Source organism: Mytilus californianus, unplaced genomic scaffold (assembly GCF_021869535.1).
Source record: "Mytilus californianus isolate M0D057914Y unplaced genomic scaffold, xbMytCali1.0.p SCAF_5, whole genome shotgun sequence".
Lineage (NCBI taxonomy): Eukaryota > Metazoa > Mollusca > Bivalvia > Mytilida > Mytilidae > Mytilus > Mytilus californianus.
Genome location: NW_026262701.1, coordinates 49,442,835 through 49,459,522, shown reverse-complemented (window position 1 = coordinate 49,459,522; position 16,688 = coordinate 49,442,835). Strand labels below are relative to the sequence as shown.

The 16,688-nt window shown below is 31.8% G+C and overlaps 1 protein-coding gene across 3 annotated transcripts in view; it reads left to right on the top strand.

Moving 5' to 3' along the window:
* LOC127702394 (trafficking protein particle complex subunit 8-like) overlaps positions 1 to 16,688 on the top strand; it is a 56,750-nt gene that overhangs the window by 22,428 nt on the left and 17,634 nt on the right. For 2 of the 3 annotated variants that reach the window (XM_052206593.1, XM_052206591.1), the window contains exons 6-18: positions 191 to 326; positions 1,068 to 1,366; positions 3,255 to 3,364; positions 4,096 to 4,246; positions 6,148 to 6,245; positions 6,692 to 6,797; positions 10,910 to 11,041; positions 11,520 to 11,591; positions 12,027 to 12,179; positions 12,547 to 12,673; positions 13,040 to 13,231; positions 14,750 to 14,898; positions 15,785 to 15,859. In XM_052206593.1, the coding sequence (XP_052062553.1) occupies positions 191 to 326; positions 1,068 to 1,366; positions 3,255 to 3,364; positions 4,096 to 4,246; positions 6,148 to 6,245; positions 6,692 to 6,797; positions 10,910 to 11,041; positions 11,520 to 11,591; positions 12,027 to 12,179; positions 12,547 to 12,673; positions 13,040 to 13,231; positions 14,750 to 14,898; positions 15,785 to 15,859 (1,800 nt within the window). The remainder of the gene's footprint in view (positions 1 to 190; positions 327 to 1,067; positions 1,367 to 3,254; positions 3,365 to 4,095; positions 4,247 to 6,147; positions 6,246 to 6,691; positions 6,798 to 10,909; positions 11,042 to 11,519; positions 11,592 to 12,026; positions 12,180 to 12,546; positions 12,674 to 13,039; positions 13,232 to 14,749; positions 14,899 to 15,784; positions 15,860 to 16,688) is intronic. The other variant, XM_052206592.1, reaches the window with a different exon arrangement.

Genomic DNA, 16,688 nt, shown 5'->3' with positions numbered 1-16,688 from the left:
CACCAAGCTTCATCTGGTAATGACATAAGGTGGGACAAGTTTTTAATTCCTTCAGTGTTCTATTTCCTGTTTGCTGAAAACTTAAATCTTGAAAATGTCATGCACATAAATGAAATTTCCGTGCCTTTTTGATTGAGCAGGGGTATGATTAGTGAACACAAGCTCACAGTCTTACATTACATATTTGTAGGAAGGTGCTGATTATGATATAGCCAATGGTAGTGGTGCTGATGATGCTGGGTTTCCTAGTAAAGTTTTGGAAGGAAATATTGATCAGACTAGTGTCACAGACAGTATGATGGCTGACTTGTCAGACACTGGTGATGGTTTGTATTTTAGAATTGACTTAGCCATGGATTTGCTTAACTGAATCCATACAAAACTATATTTGCCATTTAAAGTCTGATTTCAACCACCATATCATCTACTACACATTATTTTCAGTTAATTGAAAAAAAAAAATGTTAATGCTGATTGACATATAGTACACGTAATTGAAAACTTTTTATACCCCCGCTTTAAAAAAGTGGGGGTATACTGTTTTACCTCTGTCTGTCCATCTGTCCTTCCATCCGTCCATCCGTCAGTCCGTCCCATGAATAATTTTCGTCGCATCTTTCTCAGGAACTACATCATAAGGATTTCTGAAATTTGGTTTCAGGATTTATATAAGTCAGCTATACCATGTGATGCGTTTTCAGATTCATCACTCAACAACTTCCTGTTTACCGAACACTTACATATTTTTACACTATTAAAATTATCCACTTGCGGCGGGGGTATCATCAGTGAGCAGTAGCTCGCAGTTTCACTTGTTGAACATGAAAAATTCTGTTCTGGGTGATAGGTAAGCTCAGATACCGTAGAATGGTAGTTTTAATAGTTTAATATCTGTAAAGCCTTAAGATGGTGAGTTTTATAAGCCAGGCTGAATTTTATTAAATTATTCAAATAACCCTTTTACTTTCTAATGTTAAAGGAACTTTGTAAGCAGAGATATATCCTAGAAATAACATTCAAACATTTGATAAATGTTGCATTATCCAACATTCTATATCTTTTATTAGCAGCTTCTTCAGGATCCAGTGATTTATTTGACCATCCACTGTCATTGATGGACCATTCTTCAAACTCTACCAATCATATTGATGATCAGCTGTCACCTGATGGCACTTCATCACCTGAATCAAGTCACAATTACTCTTATTCAAAAAACAAATCATCAGATAAAAACAAACCATCTTCAGGACACGGAATGTGCTTGACAACCAGTGATCAGGATAGACTTAAAATATTTATTCATGAATTTTGTGTTAGAGCTTTGATTCCATGGGCTGAAAAGCATATGAGGATTCTAAATGATCAGGTTGGTGATTGTGATAAAAAAGACTAATGGCTGTTCCAAAAATATATGTAGGGATGTTTTGGGTTTGGAAGGCACATTTTATTTACTCAGTCATACATAGAATTTTAATTGATTATTTCCTATAATTGTCCAGGCTATCTTTCTAAAATATTTACCACCCTTCAAATTATATTAGAAGAGCATCCTACAATTAGTTCTGGAACAGCCCTAAGATTCTCAGGGCCAATGTTTATACAGAAACATTTGTACAAAGCTGTATTTGCATTATACATGTCAAAATGTCAAATAGAATTTATGTGACAAGTTTTGAATAGAATCAAAATAAAATCCATTAAATTAGTATGTATCTCACTCTTTGATAACTGATTAATACCACTTAAAATGTTTTAAGGACAATGGTCTTTAAATTTTGAAGTGAAGTCTCCTCTAACATTTTTTTAACACAAAACTTCAAGCTTGTGTTCAAATTGTTTTTCCTGTACTGAAATAATTATGATTGAGCAACCAGTATTTTACATAAAACACTGAATATTATATTATTAATAATTGATAAGATATAATGATCCAATCTCAGGAAATCAGTCCTGCAGATAAATCAATTTTGTCCTTCATTTTTAACTGGATTTTCGAAGGAAAATCGGTTATTGATTTGGGGATGTATATATATATATATTTTTGATGAAGTGAACTCCTTTAAAAACTAAGCTTATATTGTCTGTTAATAAACATGTATTTAGATTTCTGATTTTGGGCCCAGTTTTCAAGTTGGTCCAAATCAGGGTCCAAAATTAAAATGTGTTTGATTTCAACATAAATTGAATATATATAGGGTTCTTTGAAAGGCTGAATTTAAGCCTGTATTTATTTTCATTATTAATTAGATAATACCTCATTGAGGTCCAAAGGGTCCTAAATTAAAATTTTGATTAATTTCATCAAAAATTGAATTCTTGGGGTTCTTTGATATGCTGATTCTAACAATATGGTAAAATCATATCTAATTTTATTGATTATAATTTGAAAATAGATATAACATCATATCTAATTTTATTGATTATAATTTGAAAATAGATATAACATCATATCTAATTTTAGAGAACTATTTGTATATCATTTATTCAGTTGGAGTTATTTCCTTTTGAACATAAAATTAAGTATATGGATAAAATAAAACTGTGTTTCATTTCAACATAAATTTAACATGTATAGGGTTTTTTCAAATGCTGAACTTAAACTGTATTTAAATATTGGATTGTTGGGCCCAGTTTTCAAGTTGGTCCAAATCAGGGTCCAAAATTAAACTTTGTTTGATTTCAACAAAAATTGAATTTATTGGGTTCTTTGAAATGCTGAATCTAACCATGTATTTAGAGATTTTGGATTTTGGGCTCCTTTATCAAATTGGTGAACATTGAGGTCCAAAGGGTCCTAAATTAAACTTTTGTTTGATTTCATCAAAAATTGAATTCTTGGGGTTCTTTGATATGTTGATTCTAACAATGTACTTAGATTTTGGATATTGGACCATAATAGGTAAATGTCCAATTTCAAATTTTTCAGTTCTTTGACCACATTCATTTTGTGTCACAAACCTAAGCTGTGTCAAATATTCAATAACAATCCAAATTCAGAGCTGTTTTAAGCTTAAATGTTGTGTCCATACTTGCTTAACTGTTCAGGGTTCGACCTCTGCAAGAAACCTGGTTTGCTGTCACTCTGACAGCCTCTTGTTTATATTTTATAAATGAAATATTATATGCAAGTCAAAGCATTTAAGCCACAGATCTGTGAAATATATAAGTAGAAATCCCATAGTCTTAATTTGTTTATAAACTATGGTAGTATTTTAGGCAATGTGTGATCTCTAATTATTTTTATGTCATTCCAGCTTACATCAAGAAAGGGCATCCACAGGTCATTATTTAGTGCTACAAAGAAATGGTTTGGTGGAAACAAACCTGTCAACCAAGCTGCCACAAATCAGAACACTACTGTTGTGTAAGTTTTATAAAAACAAAACTTAAGAAAGCCGATACATAGTTTTGGTTATTTTAACATTTGTTTCTCAAGTATAAAGGATGTATGGATATATGGTTAGTGTTTAATGGGCAATTTTCAAACATATGCAGGATAAAAAGGTATTGGTATTAACCTGTGTTTGTTAAAGACCTACACACTGAGCTTAATGTTGAACATGCCAGCTCAAGGGAAGACATGTCTACCTCTATTAATTTCTCTGATTCTGAACTGACAAGTCTTTTTTGTGTAACTGTAAATTTTTTCAATGAGATTAATATTATATACTTGTACAGTACATGTGTATCTGCTGAATTTTCAACCACTACTCTCTAAAATATTAAGTTCTATTTATATGAAAGGGAAAGGAAATACTATGATAAATGTTTTAGATTCAACGCGGATCATATGGACTATGAATAAAAGAAAATGTGGGTTATATATCAATGAGACAGCAACCCAATGAAAAAAATAATCATAAAACATCTAGAAGGACAACATTACAGTCTTTAATAATAGACAGGGGTCTATGCAAAATGTCAAGATGTAAACCATCCAGAATTTGCAAAAATTTGTGAATACATTTAAAATAATGTGTCTGGCCACTTCTTTTTCATATTATGTTGGTCACTATATATATATGAGTGTTAAATTTAATTGAAGTCTTTAAGAACAATAGCTATAAACATGTGTTATATTTGATGATTTTAAAGATACACAACAGAAGCACCTGAGCTACAGATGAGAAGACTGGCAGATTTAGCCTTCCTTTTCCAGATGTATGATTTTGCCTACAGAACATACCATACGGCAAAGAGAGATTTTAATAATGACCATGCATGGCTTCATTATGCTGGAGCTTTGGTAGGTTTGAAAAAAGAACACTTTCTTGCATTTGTGGAAATGTTTCAAAGAAAATTGAATTTTATTTATTCTTTAGTCTGAAAGAAATTAAACTGTATTATCTCTACCTTAGTAGTGAATACTGATGGTAAAACTACGGACCTGAACCCCAGCATTAATTTTTAGCTCACCTGACCTGAAAGGTCAAGTGAGCTTTTCTCATCACTTTGCGTCCGTCGTCCGTCGTCCTGCGTCCGTCGTCCGTATACTTTTACAAAAATCTTCTCCTCTGAAACTACTGGGCCAAATTTGACCAAACTTGGCCACACTCATCATTGGGGTATCTAGTTTAAAAAATGTGTCCGGTGACCTGGCCAACCAACCAAGATGGCCGCCATGGCTAAAAATAGAACATAGGGGTAAAATGTAGATTTTGGCTTATATCTCTGATACCAAAGCATTTAGAGCAAATCTGACATGGGGGTAAAATTGTTTATCAGGTCAAGATCTATCTGCCCTGAAATTTTCAGATGAATCGGACAACCCATTGTTGGGTTGCTGCCCTTGAATTGGTAATTTTAAGGAAATTTTGCCGTTTTTGGTTATTATCTTGAATATTATTATAGATAGAGATAAACTGTAAACAGCAATAATGTTCAGCAAAGTAAGATCTACAAATAAGTCAACTTGACCAAAATGGTCAGTTGACCCCTTAAGGAGTAATGGCCCTTTATAGTCAATTTTTAACCATTTTTCGTAAATTTTTGTAATCTTTTACAAAAATCTTCTGCTCTGAAACTACTAAGACAAATTTAACCAAACTTGTCCACAATCATCATTAGGGTATCTAGTTTAAAAAATGTGTCCGCTGACCCCGCCTGCGAACCAAGATGGCTGACATGGCTAAATACAGTACATAGGGTAAAATGCAGTTTTTGGCTAATATCTCTGAAACCAAAGCATTGATAGCAAATCTGACTAGATAAAATTGTTCATTAGGTCAAGATCTATCTGCCCTGAAATTTTCAGACCAATCAGGCAACACGTTGTTGGGTTGCTGCCCTTGAATTGGTAATTTTAAGAAAATTTTGCAGCTTTTGGTTATTATCTTGAATATTATTATAGATAGAGGTAAACTGTAAACAGCAATAATGTACAGCAAAGTAAGATCTACAAATAAGTCAACATGACCGAAATTGTCAATTGACCCCTTAAGGAGTTATTGCCCTTTATGGTCAATTTTTTACAATTTTCATAAATTTTTGTAAATATTTTCCACTGTAACTACTGGGCCAAGTTCATTATAGATAGAGATAATAGTAAGGAGCAAGAATTCATTATAGATAGAGATAATAGTAAGGAGCAAGAATGTTCAGTAAAGTAAGATCTACAAACACAATTTTGTCATGAATCCATCTGTGTCCTTTGTTTAATATGCATATAGACCAAGGTGAGCGACACAGGCTCTTTAGAGCCTCTAGTTTTATAGGTATGTTGGACACTGCCTATCTCTATTTACTTTTAAATGTCAGTCAACTGTTTTAAAGAGGCTGATTTAAGTAAGCATCACATGATAATTCAGAATCCAATATATGGTTTTTATTTTCACTGTGTATAGTGTTTATTTTCTCAGAATCAAATACCCCTATGTGCCCCATTAATTTCAAATTATTAGATTAGACTTTATGCATTGTTGATCTGTTTTATGTCCTGTATATGCATGAAATTATTACTAAGTTAAGCAGTACTTATTCAATAGAATACCTAACATTAATGAATCTTGGGACTCAGAATTGGACGAAAAAGATATATGTACAAATCTTTGGACAAGTTCTTTAATTGACAAGAATATATATAAATTATTTTAAAATATTTGGGTGTATCATTGACTTAACCCTTCTTTTATGCACATATTTTTGCAGGAAATGGCATGTATAGCTATGTTCATGGATCCACAAGAACAAAAGTATCCTTTCCATTATATGGAGAGTGCCATACAGACTTACCTACAGACTTGCAAGTATGTCAGATTGGATATTTTAAATGAGATCATATGTAAATAGAACCAATCCTATGTACAACACTTCTTTTTGAAACTTTTGATATAATTGTTGGCTGTAACACCTTTTATTTGTGGAATCGGTTCACCTAACGAAAGAATGTATTCCAGTACATTTGAACTAAACACGGGTATACTTGACAATTGAAGTCTTCTGCATTGCTTGTTTTGATGATGGTAGTGGATGAAGAACAGCTTATGTCATTCTCATTTTGGTATTTTGTGCAGTCTAAAGCAATTATTGTTTCTTTAAAAGCAGTTTAGTGGCTGAAAATTTAAAACCCATATGTATGTAGATATGTAAGGCTTAAATTATCCTATCTGTCAAACAGAAAAGTAATTCTCTACAAGCCTTGCTTTTCTGCTAGTGCTGGAAAGCAGTACAAACATTTATTGTTTATTTACAGAAATCCCCTATATGCTGCTAGAGCCACAGTTGTTAGTACAGAAGCTTTAAAGAGTCGAAGGATGTACCACGAAGCTGCTTTACAGTTCATAAAGTTAACTAGTGAGGTAAGTTAACCTGTCCTGTCTGTTTTAAATACTGAACTTGTACATTGAATGAATGATTTACTTTACAACTGCAACAATAGATGTGTTAGCTAATTTTCTTTCATCTGGTCCAAAATAAATTTAATCTTAAAGCTACACATATTTAAACATGTTTGGTATTTAATTTACTTTTGCTCAGATAATTCAGCTGGTTTCAGGCAGGGAATATTTTTTATATGGAATATATTTGTCCAATTGAAGGAAAATTGTTTAACATACACTGTGAATCCACTTTTATATGTTGGGTACTAATTTTTATACGACCGCAAAAATTGAAAATTTTTTGGTCGTATATTGGTATGACGTTGGCGTCGTCGTCGTCGTCGTCGTCCGAAGACACATTGGTTTTCGCACTCTAACTTTAGTTTAAGTGAATGGATCTCCATGAAATTTTACCATAAGGTTCAATACCACGAAAGGAAGGTTGGGATTGATTTTGGGGGTTATGGTACCAACAGTTAAGGAATTAGGGGCCAAAAATAAGCATTTTTGTAACTTCCAGACAATAACTTGTGTGTAAGTGTATGGATCTCTCTGACATTGTACCACAAGGTTCCATATCACAAAGGGAAGGCTGTAATTGATTTTGGGGGTAATTGCCTCAAAATTTTAGGAATTAGGGGCCAAAAAAGGGGCAAAAAACAAGCATTTTTCTAGTTTCATGACAATAACTTGTGTGTAAGTGTTTGGATATTTCTGAAATTGTACTACAAGGTTCCATATCACAAAGGGAAAGCTGGAATTGAGTTTGTGGGTAATTGCCCGAAACGTTTAGGAATAGGGGGCCAAAAAGGGGCCAAAAATAAGCATTTTTCTAGTTTCCAGACAATAACTTGTGTTCAAGTGTATGGATCTCTCTGAAATTGTACTGCAAGGTACCATACCACAAAGGGAAGGCTGGGATTGAGTTTGGGGGTGATGAATCATAAGGGGGTTCAAAAAATTTGGGGGGGGGATTTTTTTTTTTTCTAATTTTCCATTTTAAGTTGGTTATTTCTGATTAATATTTAAAAGCAAATAATAATGATATGGTAGGAGATACACACCAAACAGGATGTGTAAATTATTATATAATAAGTATTGTGCAATAGCAAGAAATTTTCAATTGCACAGTATTGCACAATTGCAAGAAATCTTCAATTGCACAGTATTGCGCAATAGCATGAAATCTTCAATTGCACAGTATTGCGCAATAGCAAGAAATATCCAATAGCACAATATTGCGCAATAGCAAGAAATTGTCAATTGTACAGTATTGCACAATAGCAAGAAATATTCAATTGCACAGTATTGTGCAAAAGAAGATACTTCGTATAAATTGCTTATTTCTTGATCAATTTCAATGGGGTTTTATTCTTGAATTCTTGGGGTTCTCAATATGCTGAATCTAACCAAGTATTAAGTTTTTGGATTTTCGGCCCCGTTTTTAAATTGGTCCACATTGAGGTCCAAAGGGTCCAAAATTTAACTTTGTCTGATTTCATCAAAAATTGAATTATTGGGGTTCTTTGATATGCCGAATCTAACCGTGTATTTAGATTCTTAATTTTTGGTTCCGTTTTCAAATTGGTCTACATTAAGGTCAAAAGGGTCCAAAATTAAACTTAGTTTGATTTTAACAAAAATTGAATTTTTAGGGTTCTTTGATATGCTGAATCTAAACATGTATTTAGATTTTTGATTATGGGCCCAGTTTTCAAGTTGGTCCAAATCGGGGTCCAAAATTAAACTTTGTTTGATTTCAACAAAAATTGAATATATGGGGTTCTTTGATATGCTGAATCTAACCATGTATTTAGATTTTTGATTTTTGGGCCCCATTATCAACTTTGTCCACATTGAGGTCAAAAGGGTCCAAAATTAAACTTTGTTTGATTTCATCAAAAATTGGATTCTTGGGGTTCTTTGATATGCTGAATCTAACCATGTATTTAGATTTTTTATTTGTGGACCCGCTATCAAATTGGTTCATATTGAGGGCAAAAGGGTCCAAAATTAAACTTTGTTTGATTTCATCAAAAATTGAATTATTGGGGTTCTTTGATATGCCAAATCTAACCGTGTATTTAGATTTTTAATTTTGGGTCCCGTTTTTAAATTGGTCTACATTAAGGTCCAAAGGGTCCAAAATTAAACTTAGTTTGATTTTAACAAAAATTGAATTCTTGGGGTTCTTTGATATGCTGAATCTAAACATGTGTTTAGATTTTTGATTATGGGCCCAGTTTTCAAGTTGGTCCAAGTTGGGGTCCAAAATTAAACTTTGTTTGATTTCAACAAAAATTGAATATATGGGGTTCTTTGATATGCTGAATCTAAACATGTATTTAGATTTTAGATTTTTGTCCCAGTTTTCAAGTTGGTCCAAATTGGGGTCCAAAATTAAACTTTGTTTGATTTCAACAAAAATTGAATATATGGGGTTCTTTGATATGCTGAATCTTACCATGTATTTAGATTTTTTATTTTGTGGGCCTGCTATCAAATTGGTTCATATTGAGGTCAAAAGGGTCCAAAATTAAACTTTGTTTGATTTCATCAAAAATTTAATTATTGGGGTTCTTTGATATGCCAAATCTAACCGTGTATTTAGATTTTTAATTTTGGGTCCCGTTTTTTAAATTGGTCTACATTAAGGTCCAAAGGGTCCAAAATTAAACTTAGTTTGATTTTAACAAAAATTGAATTTTTGGGGTTCTTTGATATGCTGAATCTAAACATGTGTTTAGATTTTTGATTATGGGACCAGTTTTCAAGTTGGTCAAAGTTGGGGTCCAAAATTAAACTTTGTTTGATTTCAACAAAAATTGAATATATGGGGTTCTTTGATGTGCTGAATCTAAACATGTATTTAGATTTTAGATTTTTGGCCCAGTTTTCAAGTTGGTCCAAATTGGGGTCCAAAATTAAACTTTGTTTGATTTCAACAAAAATTGAATATATGGGGTTCTTTGATATGCTGAATCTTACCATGTATTTAGATTTTTTATTTTGTGGGCCTGCTATCAAATTGGTTCATATTGAGGTCAAAAGGGTCCAAAATTAAACTTTGTTTGATTTCATCAAAAATTGAATTATTGGGGTTCTTTGATATGCCAAATCTAACCGTGTTTTTAGATTTTTAATTTTGGGTCCCGTTTTTTAAATTGGTCTACATTAAGGTCCAAAGGGTCCAAAATTAAACTTAGTTTGATTTTAACAAAAATTGAATTCTTGGGGTACTTTGATATGCTGAATCTAAACATGTGTTTAGATTTTTGATTATGGGACCAGTTTTCAAGTTTGTCCAAGTTGGGGTCCAAAATTAAACTTTGTTTGATTTCAACAAAAATTGAATATATGGGGTTCTTTGATATGCTGAATCTAACCATGTATTTTGATTTTGGGCATTGGACCATAATAGGTAAATTAAAAAAATTGAAGTTCTTAGACCACATTCTTTCTGTGTCAGAAACCTATGCTGTGTCAAATATTTAATCACAATCCAAATTCAGAGCTGTATCAAGCTTGAATGTTGTGTCCATACTTGCCCCAACTGTTCAGGGTTCGACCTCTGTGGTCGTATCAAGCTGCGCCCAGCGAAGCATTTTATTTAAAAATTTGTATTTATAGTTGAACCATCAATTTAGATATTCCCCAAACTTACCAATTTTCTATAGTCTTGTTTGCAGAATTTGTTAAAATCACCACATCAAGAATCCATGAAAATACAATTATTTTTTTCATTTGAGAAAAAATGTACTGAACAAAATAAATGTATCTACAGTATATGATTTATTGTTGTGAAATATGAAAATGAGTAATACAGTTAAGTGATTTTTTTTATATAAACTTAACAATATTTTTTAACCATATTTTTATCCCCTTTTCCACTTTTCAGGTTCAAATTACTTAGTTACTCAGCTTAGGGACTGTTTTTTTTTAATATGTGACATTTTCAGCCAATTATCAGATCTGAACAATCAATGATTTGTTCAATTTGCATTTCATTCTTATTCTTACAGAACAATAAACAGTCTTATTATCAATCATATTTCTTGTAGACTTAAAAAAAAATTACATTAATTTTGCAGGATTCAGACTTGAGAAGTGCCTTACTGCTAGAACAAGCTGCTCATTGTTACATTAACATGGAAGTTCCCAAAGTCAGAAAGTATTCATTCCACATGATATTAGCTGGTCACCGGTTTAGTAAAGCTGGACAGGTAAGAGAAATTAAAAATTGTTATACAAAGTTGCATGCAAATTGTTGCTGATAGAGTATTGTAGCAGTAAATTGATCCTGGAACATTACCTGTCAGTAATGAATTGAAATAATAAGAGATGATGATGGGCCTCTCATCTTTTTTTATGATTTTGAACTTGAAAAATACAAATTGATGGGTAACGTACTGTAAGGTCTTTTATCTCAAATTTGATATGCTAGTTATCTAGAGAGTCATTTAGAGACATATATGGAAGTGCATTTATGAAAATTTCATTTTTCATGTCAGCAGCATTAATAAAAAATAAGCTCCAATCTGTACTTCAGTTTAATTTATTTAAGAATGATTTGTTATAACCATGTCCATATGGTGAGTTTGGAGAATAAACAGAATACAAACTCAATCCAAAACTGAAAAAAAGGTGTGAAGATGGAACTCTCTGGTATGAACTTAGAATTTAAATTACTCTTTTTTTCAGCGTAAACATTCCTTACGGTCATATTCCCAAGCATTACAAGTTTACAAAGGAAAAGGATGGGCATTAGCTGAGGTGAGAAAAAGACCTAAAATTTTACATATCAGGAATTAATATAATTCTTCTGTTTCTTTTGTGTTTTGAGTACTGTAGGTTTCACAGGTAATTGTTAGGTCTTGAATTTGAAATGTTTTAACAGAAATTCAAATTTTCTACAGACCTGTATGCAAAATTTGTTAAAGCCATGAAATCAAGTCTCCATAAAAAAAAAAATCTTTCCTCTATCCTAAAAAATAGTCATGAACATTAATGAATCCACAGTATCACAAATTTAAAGATAAATCATTGGGAAATCTCTTTGATTTTAAATTCTGTGCAAAAAAAAAATAATTTAGAAGTTAGATAAAAGTAAAGTCAACATCTTGTAAATTTTTTTATATTAGCACGCTATTTGGTCCAGAATTTCTAGATTTGAATGTTTTTATTCATTGTAGTTTTTTCATATTTCAGGATCACATTAATTTTACTCTTGGTAGACAGTCTTTCAACTTAAAACATTTGGAGAATGCTACTGCTGCTTTCAAGCACTTACTGACCGAAAACAGTAAGCAGACTGCTGGTCAGCAAGGAGCCTTCTTCAGAGAGTACCTTTTTGTATACAAGGTTGGTCATTATATGTTAGATATTTTCATTATTAAAATAATTACTCTTTAACAAGTTTGACATGTCTGTCGTTAGTAATTATTTTGTTTTACTCTTGTTTTTGTATCCATTGCGATGAAAAGTTGCGGAAGCAAGACTTTTGCATGCAGTTTCTGGCATTAGAGGTGTCAACTGGTGTTTGATTAGGACACACAAGTGAGAAATAGCTCTGTGTGGTACAATTTAATTAAAAATTATGCCAATAAAAACATTATATATTAGATACGTTTTATGAATAAATTATAATGAAAATAATGAAATAAACCTAAAGAATGTTTATTTTATTTTGTTTAATTTATTTATTACTTAACGCATTGATACATTTCAGCAATTACTTACCCAAGAAGCAGGAGAACTGGGTGTACATTCTGGACCATTACCTGAATTACCATTACCAATTGTTGACTCCAACGAAACTAAAGTATTATTAGGCAGTAGGCCTCAACCTAGTCAAGGTAAAATTTCAACTGCTTTGTCTATTAATACATTGTTTGTGCTCAACAGAATCAACTTGACAATATCAGCTAGAATTTGATATTTTTTTCATGGATGTTGTGTCATGAATTGATATACCATATCCTTGATAAAAGGCCAACCAAACTTTTGCATGAAATTTGTTGCAAGCTATGAAATTCTAAAAAGTGCTTTGTAACACTTCTTCACAAAAATGATAAAATATCAGTTATATCTAGATAAAAATCCAATAATAGCTAAAACGAGAAAATATTCAATTTTACTGAAAACACCGTTAACATTCCACGATATTTTTATTTTAGAACCAGAGAAAGTAGTTATATCATTTATTATTAATTATTTTCCAGTATCTGACAAAGTAGCTGTGTCAGGTGTATGGTTCGATCACAGTGAATGTAACCACCCACGATGGACTCAGATGGAAGAGGGGCTAGTGTCCTCCGCTAATAAAGGATTCCTTCCACCAACATTCCGACCAACACTGCAAGTCTTCACAAATAAAACCAACAACAAATATAATCCAGTTGGTTTTGTAGGTGGTGAGTTGATTTATATTTTTATTAAAGCAAAGGAATTACATCATGTGGTATGTTTGATTGTGAATTATATATAATAATTTAGAAATGAATGTTGTCCTGAAAATTCATGAAAACTAATGGTGAATTTTATTAGTCCCCTACCGACGAAGTCGAAGGGGACTTTAGGTTTGCACTCTGTCCGTCTGTCTGTCTGTCCGTCTGTCTGTCCTTCTGTCAGTCCGGCAAATCAGTTTTCCACACTTTTTTTCTTCATGCTTGAAGATATTGATTTGATATTTGGTATATTGTTTTATCATGACAAGTTACAGATCAAGTTTGAATTTTGTTCCGGTCTGATAATTTTGTGCAGAGTTATGGTCCTTGGACTTGGAAAATTCACTCAAATATTCAAGTTTTCTGCACTTTTTTCGTCATTCTTGAAGATATTGATTTAATAATTGGTACATTGTTTTATCATGACAAGTTACAGATCAAGTTCGAATTTTGTTCCAGTCTGATGATTTTGTGCAGAGTTATGGTCCTTGGACTTAAAATATTCACTCAAATAATCAGTTTTCCGCACTTTTTTCGTCATGCTTGAAGATATTGATTTGATAATTGGTTTATAGTTTTATCATGACAAGGTACAGACCAAGTTTGAATTTTGTTTCAGTTTGATGATTTTTTGCAGAGTTATGGTCCTTGAACTTAGAAAATTCACTTAAATTATCAGTTTTCCGCACTTTTTTTCGTCATGCTTGAAGATATTGACTTGATATTTGTTATATAGTTTACACCATGACAAGCTATAGATCAAATTAGCATTTTGTTCCAGTACAATTAATTTTTAACCGGTAGGGGACTATGTATTGCCATGCAATACTCTCAGAATGCTTGTATAAACTAGTGAAATTGTTTGTTTACATATCAAGACAATTCATAAAATTCAAAGATAAAATCCTATGGACTATTAGTTTCGTTTATTGCATCTAAAGAAGTCATTTAATCAACTATATGTACTTTGCATAATGTTCAAGATTATTTTTAGCATGAAAACTCTGCATTCTGTTGAATTTAAAAATAACTCTAACTTGCAAGAATTTGTGCAAAAGTTTATAAATATTTTGTCTTAGCTGTTCCTTTTGATATACATGGTACACAGTTAGAACACATAACCTTAGGACAAATTTTAATATCTTTCTCATTTTCTTGCTTGGAATAATAGTTACTGGCATTCACCCACAGACATAATAATTCATTGCTAACCCATGGGTCAGGCCAAGTTTACATAGAAAAGTCATTTTGAATTCTGCATGCTGTTAACAACATAATTTACTATTTGATATATTTATGAAAATTAATGTGGAATGGCCAATCAGATTTTGAGGTTTTATGTTTAAGTTCCAAATTGGTCGTATGAGATGTGTTAGTCATATTAGGTGTGTTAGTCATATTAGATGTGCAAACATCCCCTCCCAAAACCCCTCAAAAAACTTACCAATTTAATACTTGTAATATATTGGACAAGTTTGTTTTCAGAATCAATAGTTGTTGAAGCACAGCTAGTTAACCCATTGAAAGTGATGTTAATGTTGACGGAGGTGTCCCTATTGTGGACATTCTTACCATCATTACTAGGAACAGAGAAACCACAGCTGATTACCAATGAAGTTCTTTCTAATGTTAAGGTAATATTATGGTCAGCTTCAATTATTGTAACAGACCTCATTGAATAAATCTTTTTGAAAGGGCTCTAATGATTTGATTTATAAAAGTAGGAATAAAGAAGGGGAAAAGTCCCATACCTAAATTGCACAAAGTACTCAATTTGCACCCATTTTTCATAAAAGGTCCAAAGGTTTTCTAAGAAACAAAATTTATATTTTTATCGTTTGTATTTATGTCTGCAAAAAGTCAACTTTTGAAAATTAGCAATTAAAATGTGTCACAGGCATCCATTTCATACAAAATGCATTATAAGCATGGATTCTTGTCAAATTGATATAAAAATGTGAAGAAATAAACAAAACATCAGTTGTTCGACTTTAATGGATGTATAGTTAAGCATGTGAACCATTAAGATATACCTCATTACATAATCTTGATTTCTAGGAGTCAAAATGGATTTAAAATTAAATTTGTTGTATTATAGAGTAAATAGGGATACAAAAACTAAATAAACACAATATGAAAAATTTTGTCTGTTTCTTAGATAAATGAAGGTGAAACAAACCTAAAAAAATAGGTGCAATTTGGATACCTTCATATTACATGTAAGATTAATTGAAAAAGTCTTAAATAGATGAAATTTTATCATGGGTATCAATTTTCTTGGATTTCACTGTTGATCAAATCACAACATTACCACCAAAATTAGAGAAGTGGTAATTTCCTTGTTAGGGATCAATTTGATCTTTATTGTATGAGCATTTTTTTAAACCAGTATTACTCTGACAGATGAACATCTGGTAAATTATAGTGATGTAATGGAAGCAAGCTTTTTCACCTGCATAATACGTTTATATAGCTTGTGGAAAATTTCAAGTCTTTCTTGACCATTGTGTTTCTTTTCAGAACACCTTAGCTAATGAAATCATCTACACTCAAGTAATAGATAGTGTTACTCTCCAAGCTAATGAACAGTTACCAGTAAGTAATTTTATAGTGATTCAAACACTACTGCTCAAGTTTATTTTGACCTGTGTCATGCTACATGTATTTAGCACTTCTATACCCACTAAAGTTTTCACCTTTAAAAAAAATATTGGACAGAATGCTGCCGGTCGTATTAAATGGATTATTTTTTTAAGTTCGAAGATGAAGAAAATGATTTATATACCGGTATCTACTCAATAGAAGTTTGCACATTTTTTTTTGCCAACTCTGGTTTTGACTGTTTGAAAAGGCAAATTTGATAGCTTTTGTATTGAAAACAGTCTTGATGACTGTCAAAGAGTAAAGTAACAGCACATGAGACAATAAGATGTGCAGTTTGAAAATAAGATTAGTAATCGGGTAATACTTTAAATACTGCACAGTGGAAATGCCAAAACCAGAGAGGGAAGTACTTATATTTTAAGATTAAATTTAAGTTGCTCTTGCCTTTGACAAAGATTACAGAATATTGTAAAACTGAGCAGTTTGAAAAATGATTGATGTGTAATTTATTTATTGTACATCTGAATAACAATAAAACAAGTTGATGAGTGAAAATCTTAAGGGCAAGTTTAAGGTTGCCCTTACCATTGAAATAACTGGTACTTGATGCTTGTCTTTCATGAAAATCAACAAATATTAGTACCCCAAAAAATAATGATAAATCCATGGTATTCATTTAAATGTATGATCCCAAAATGTATGGTGATTACTTGGTCACATAGCATCAATTGAATCATTTTTAAATACCAAGATTTACCACGTTATTTACATGTAGAATGATATTTTTGATTATTTGATTACTTAAGAAAAAAAAAAATTA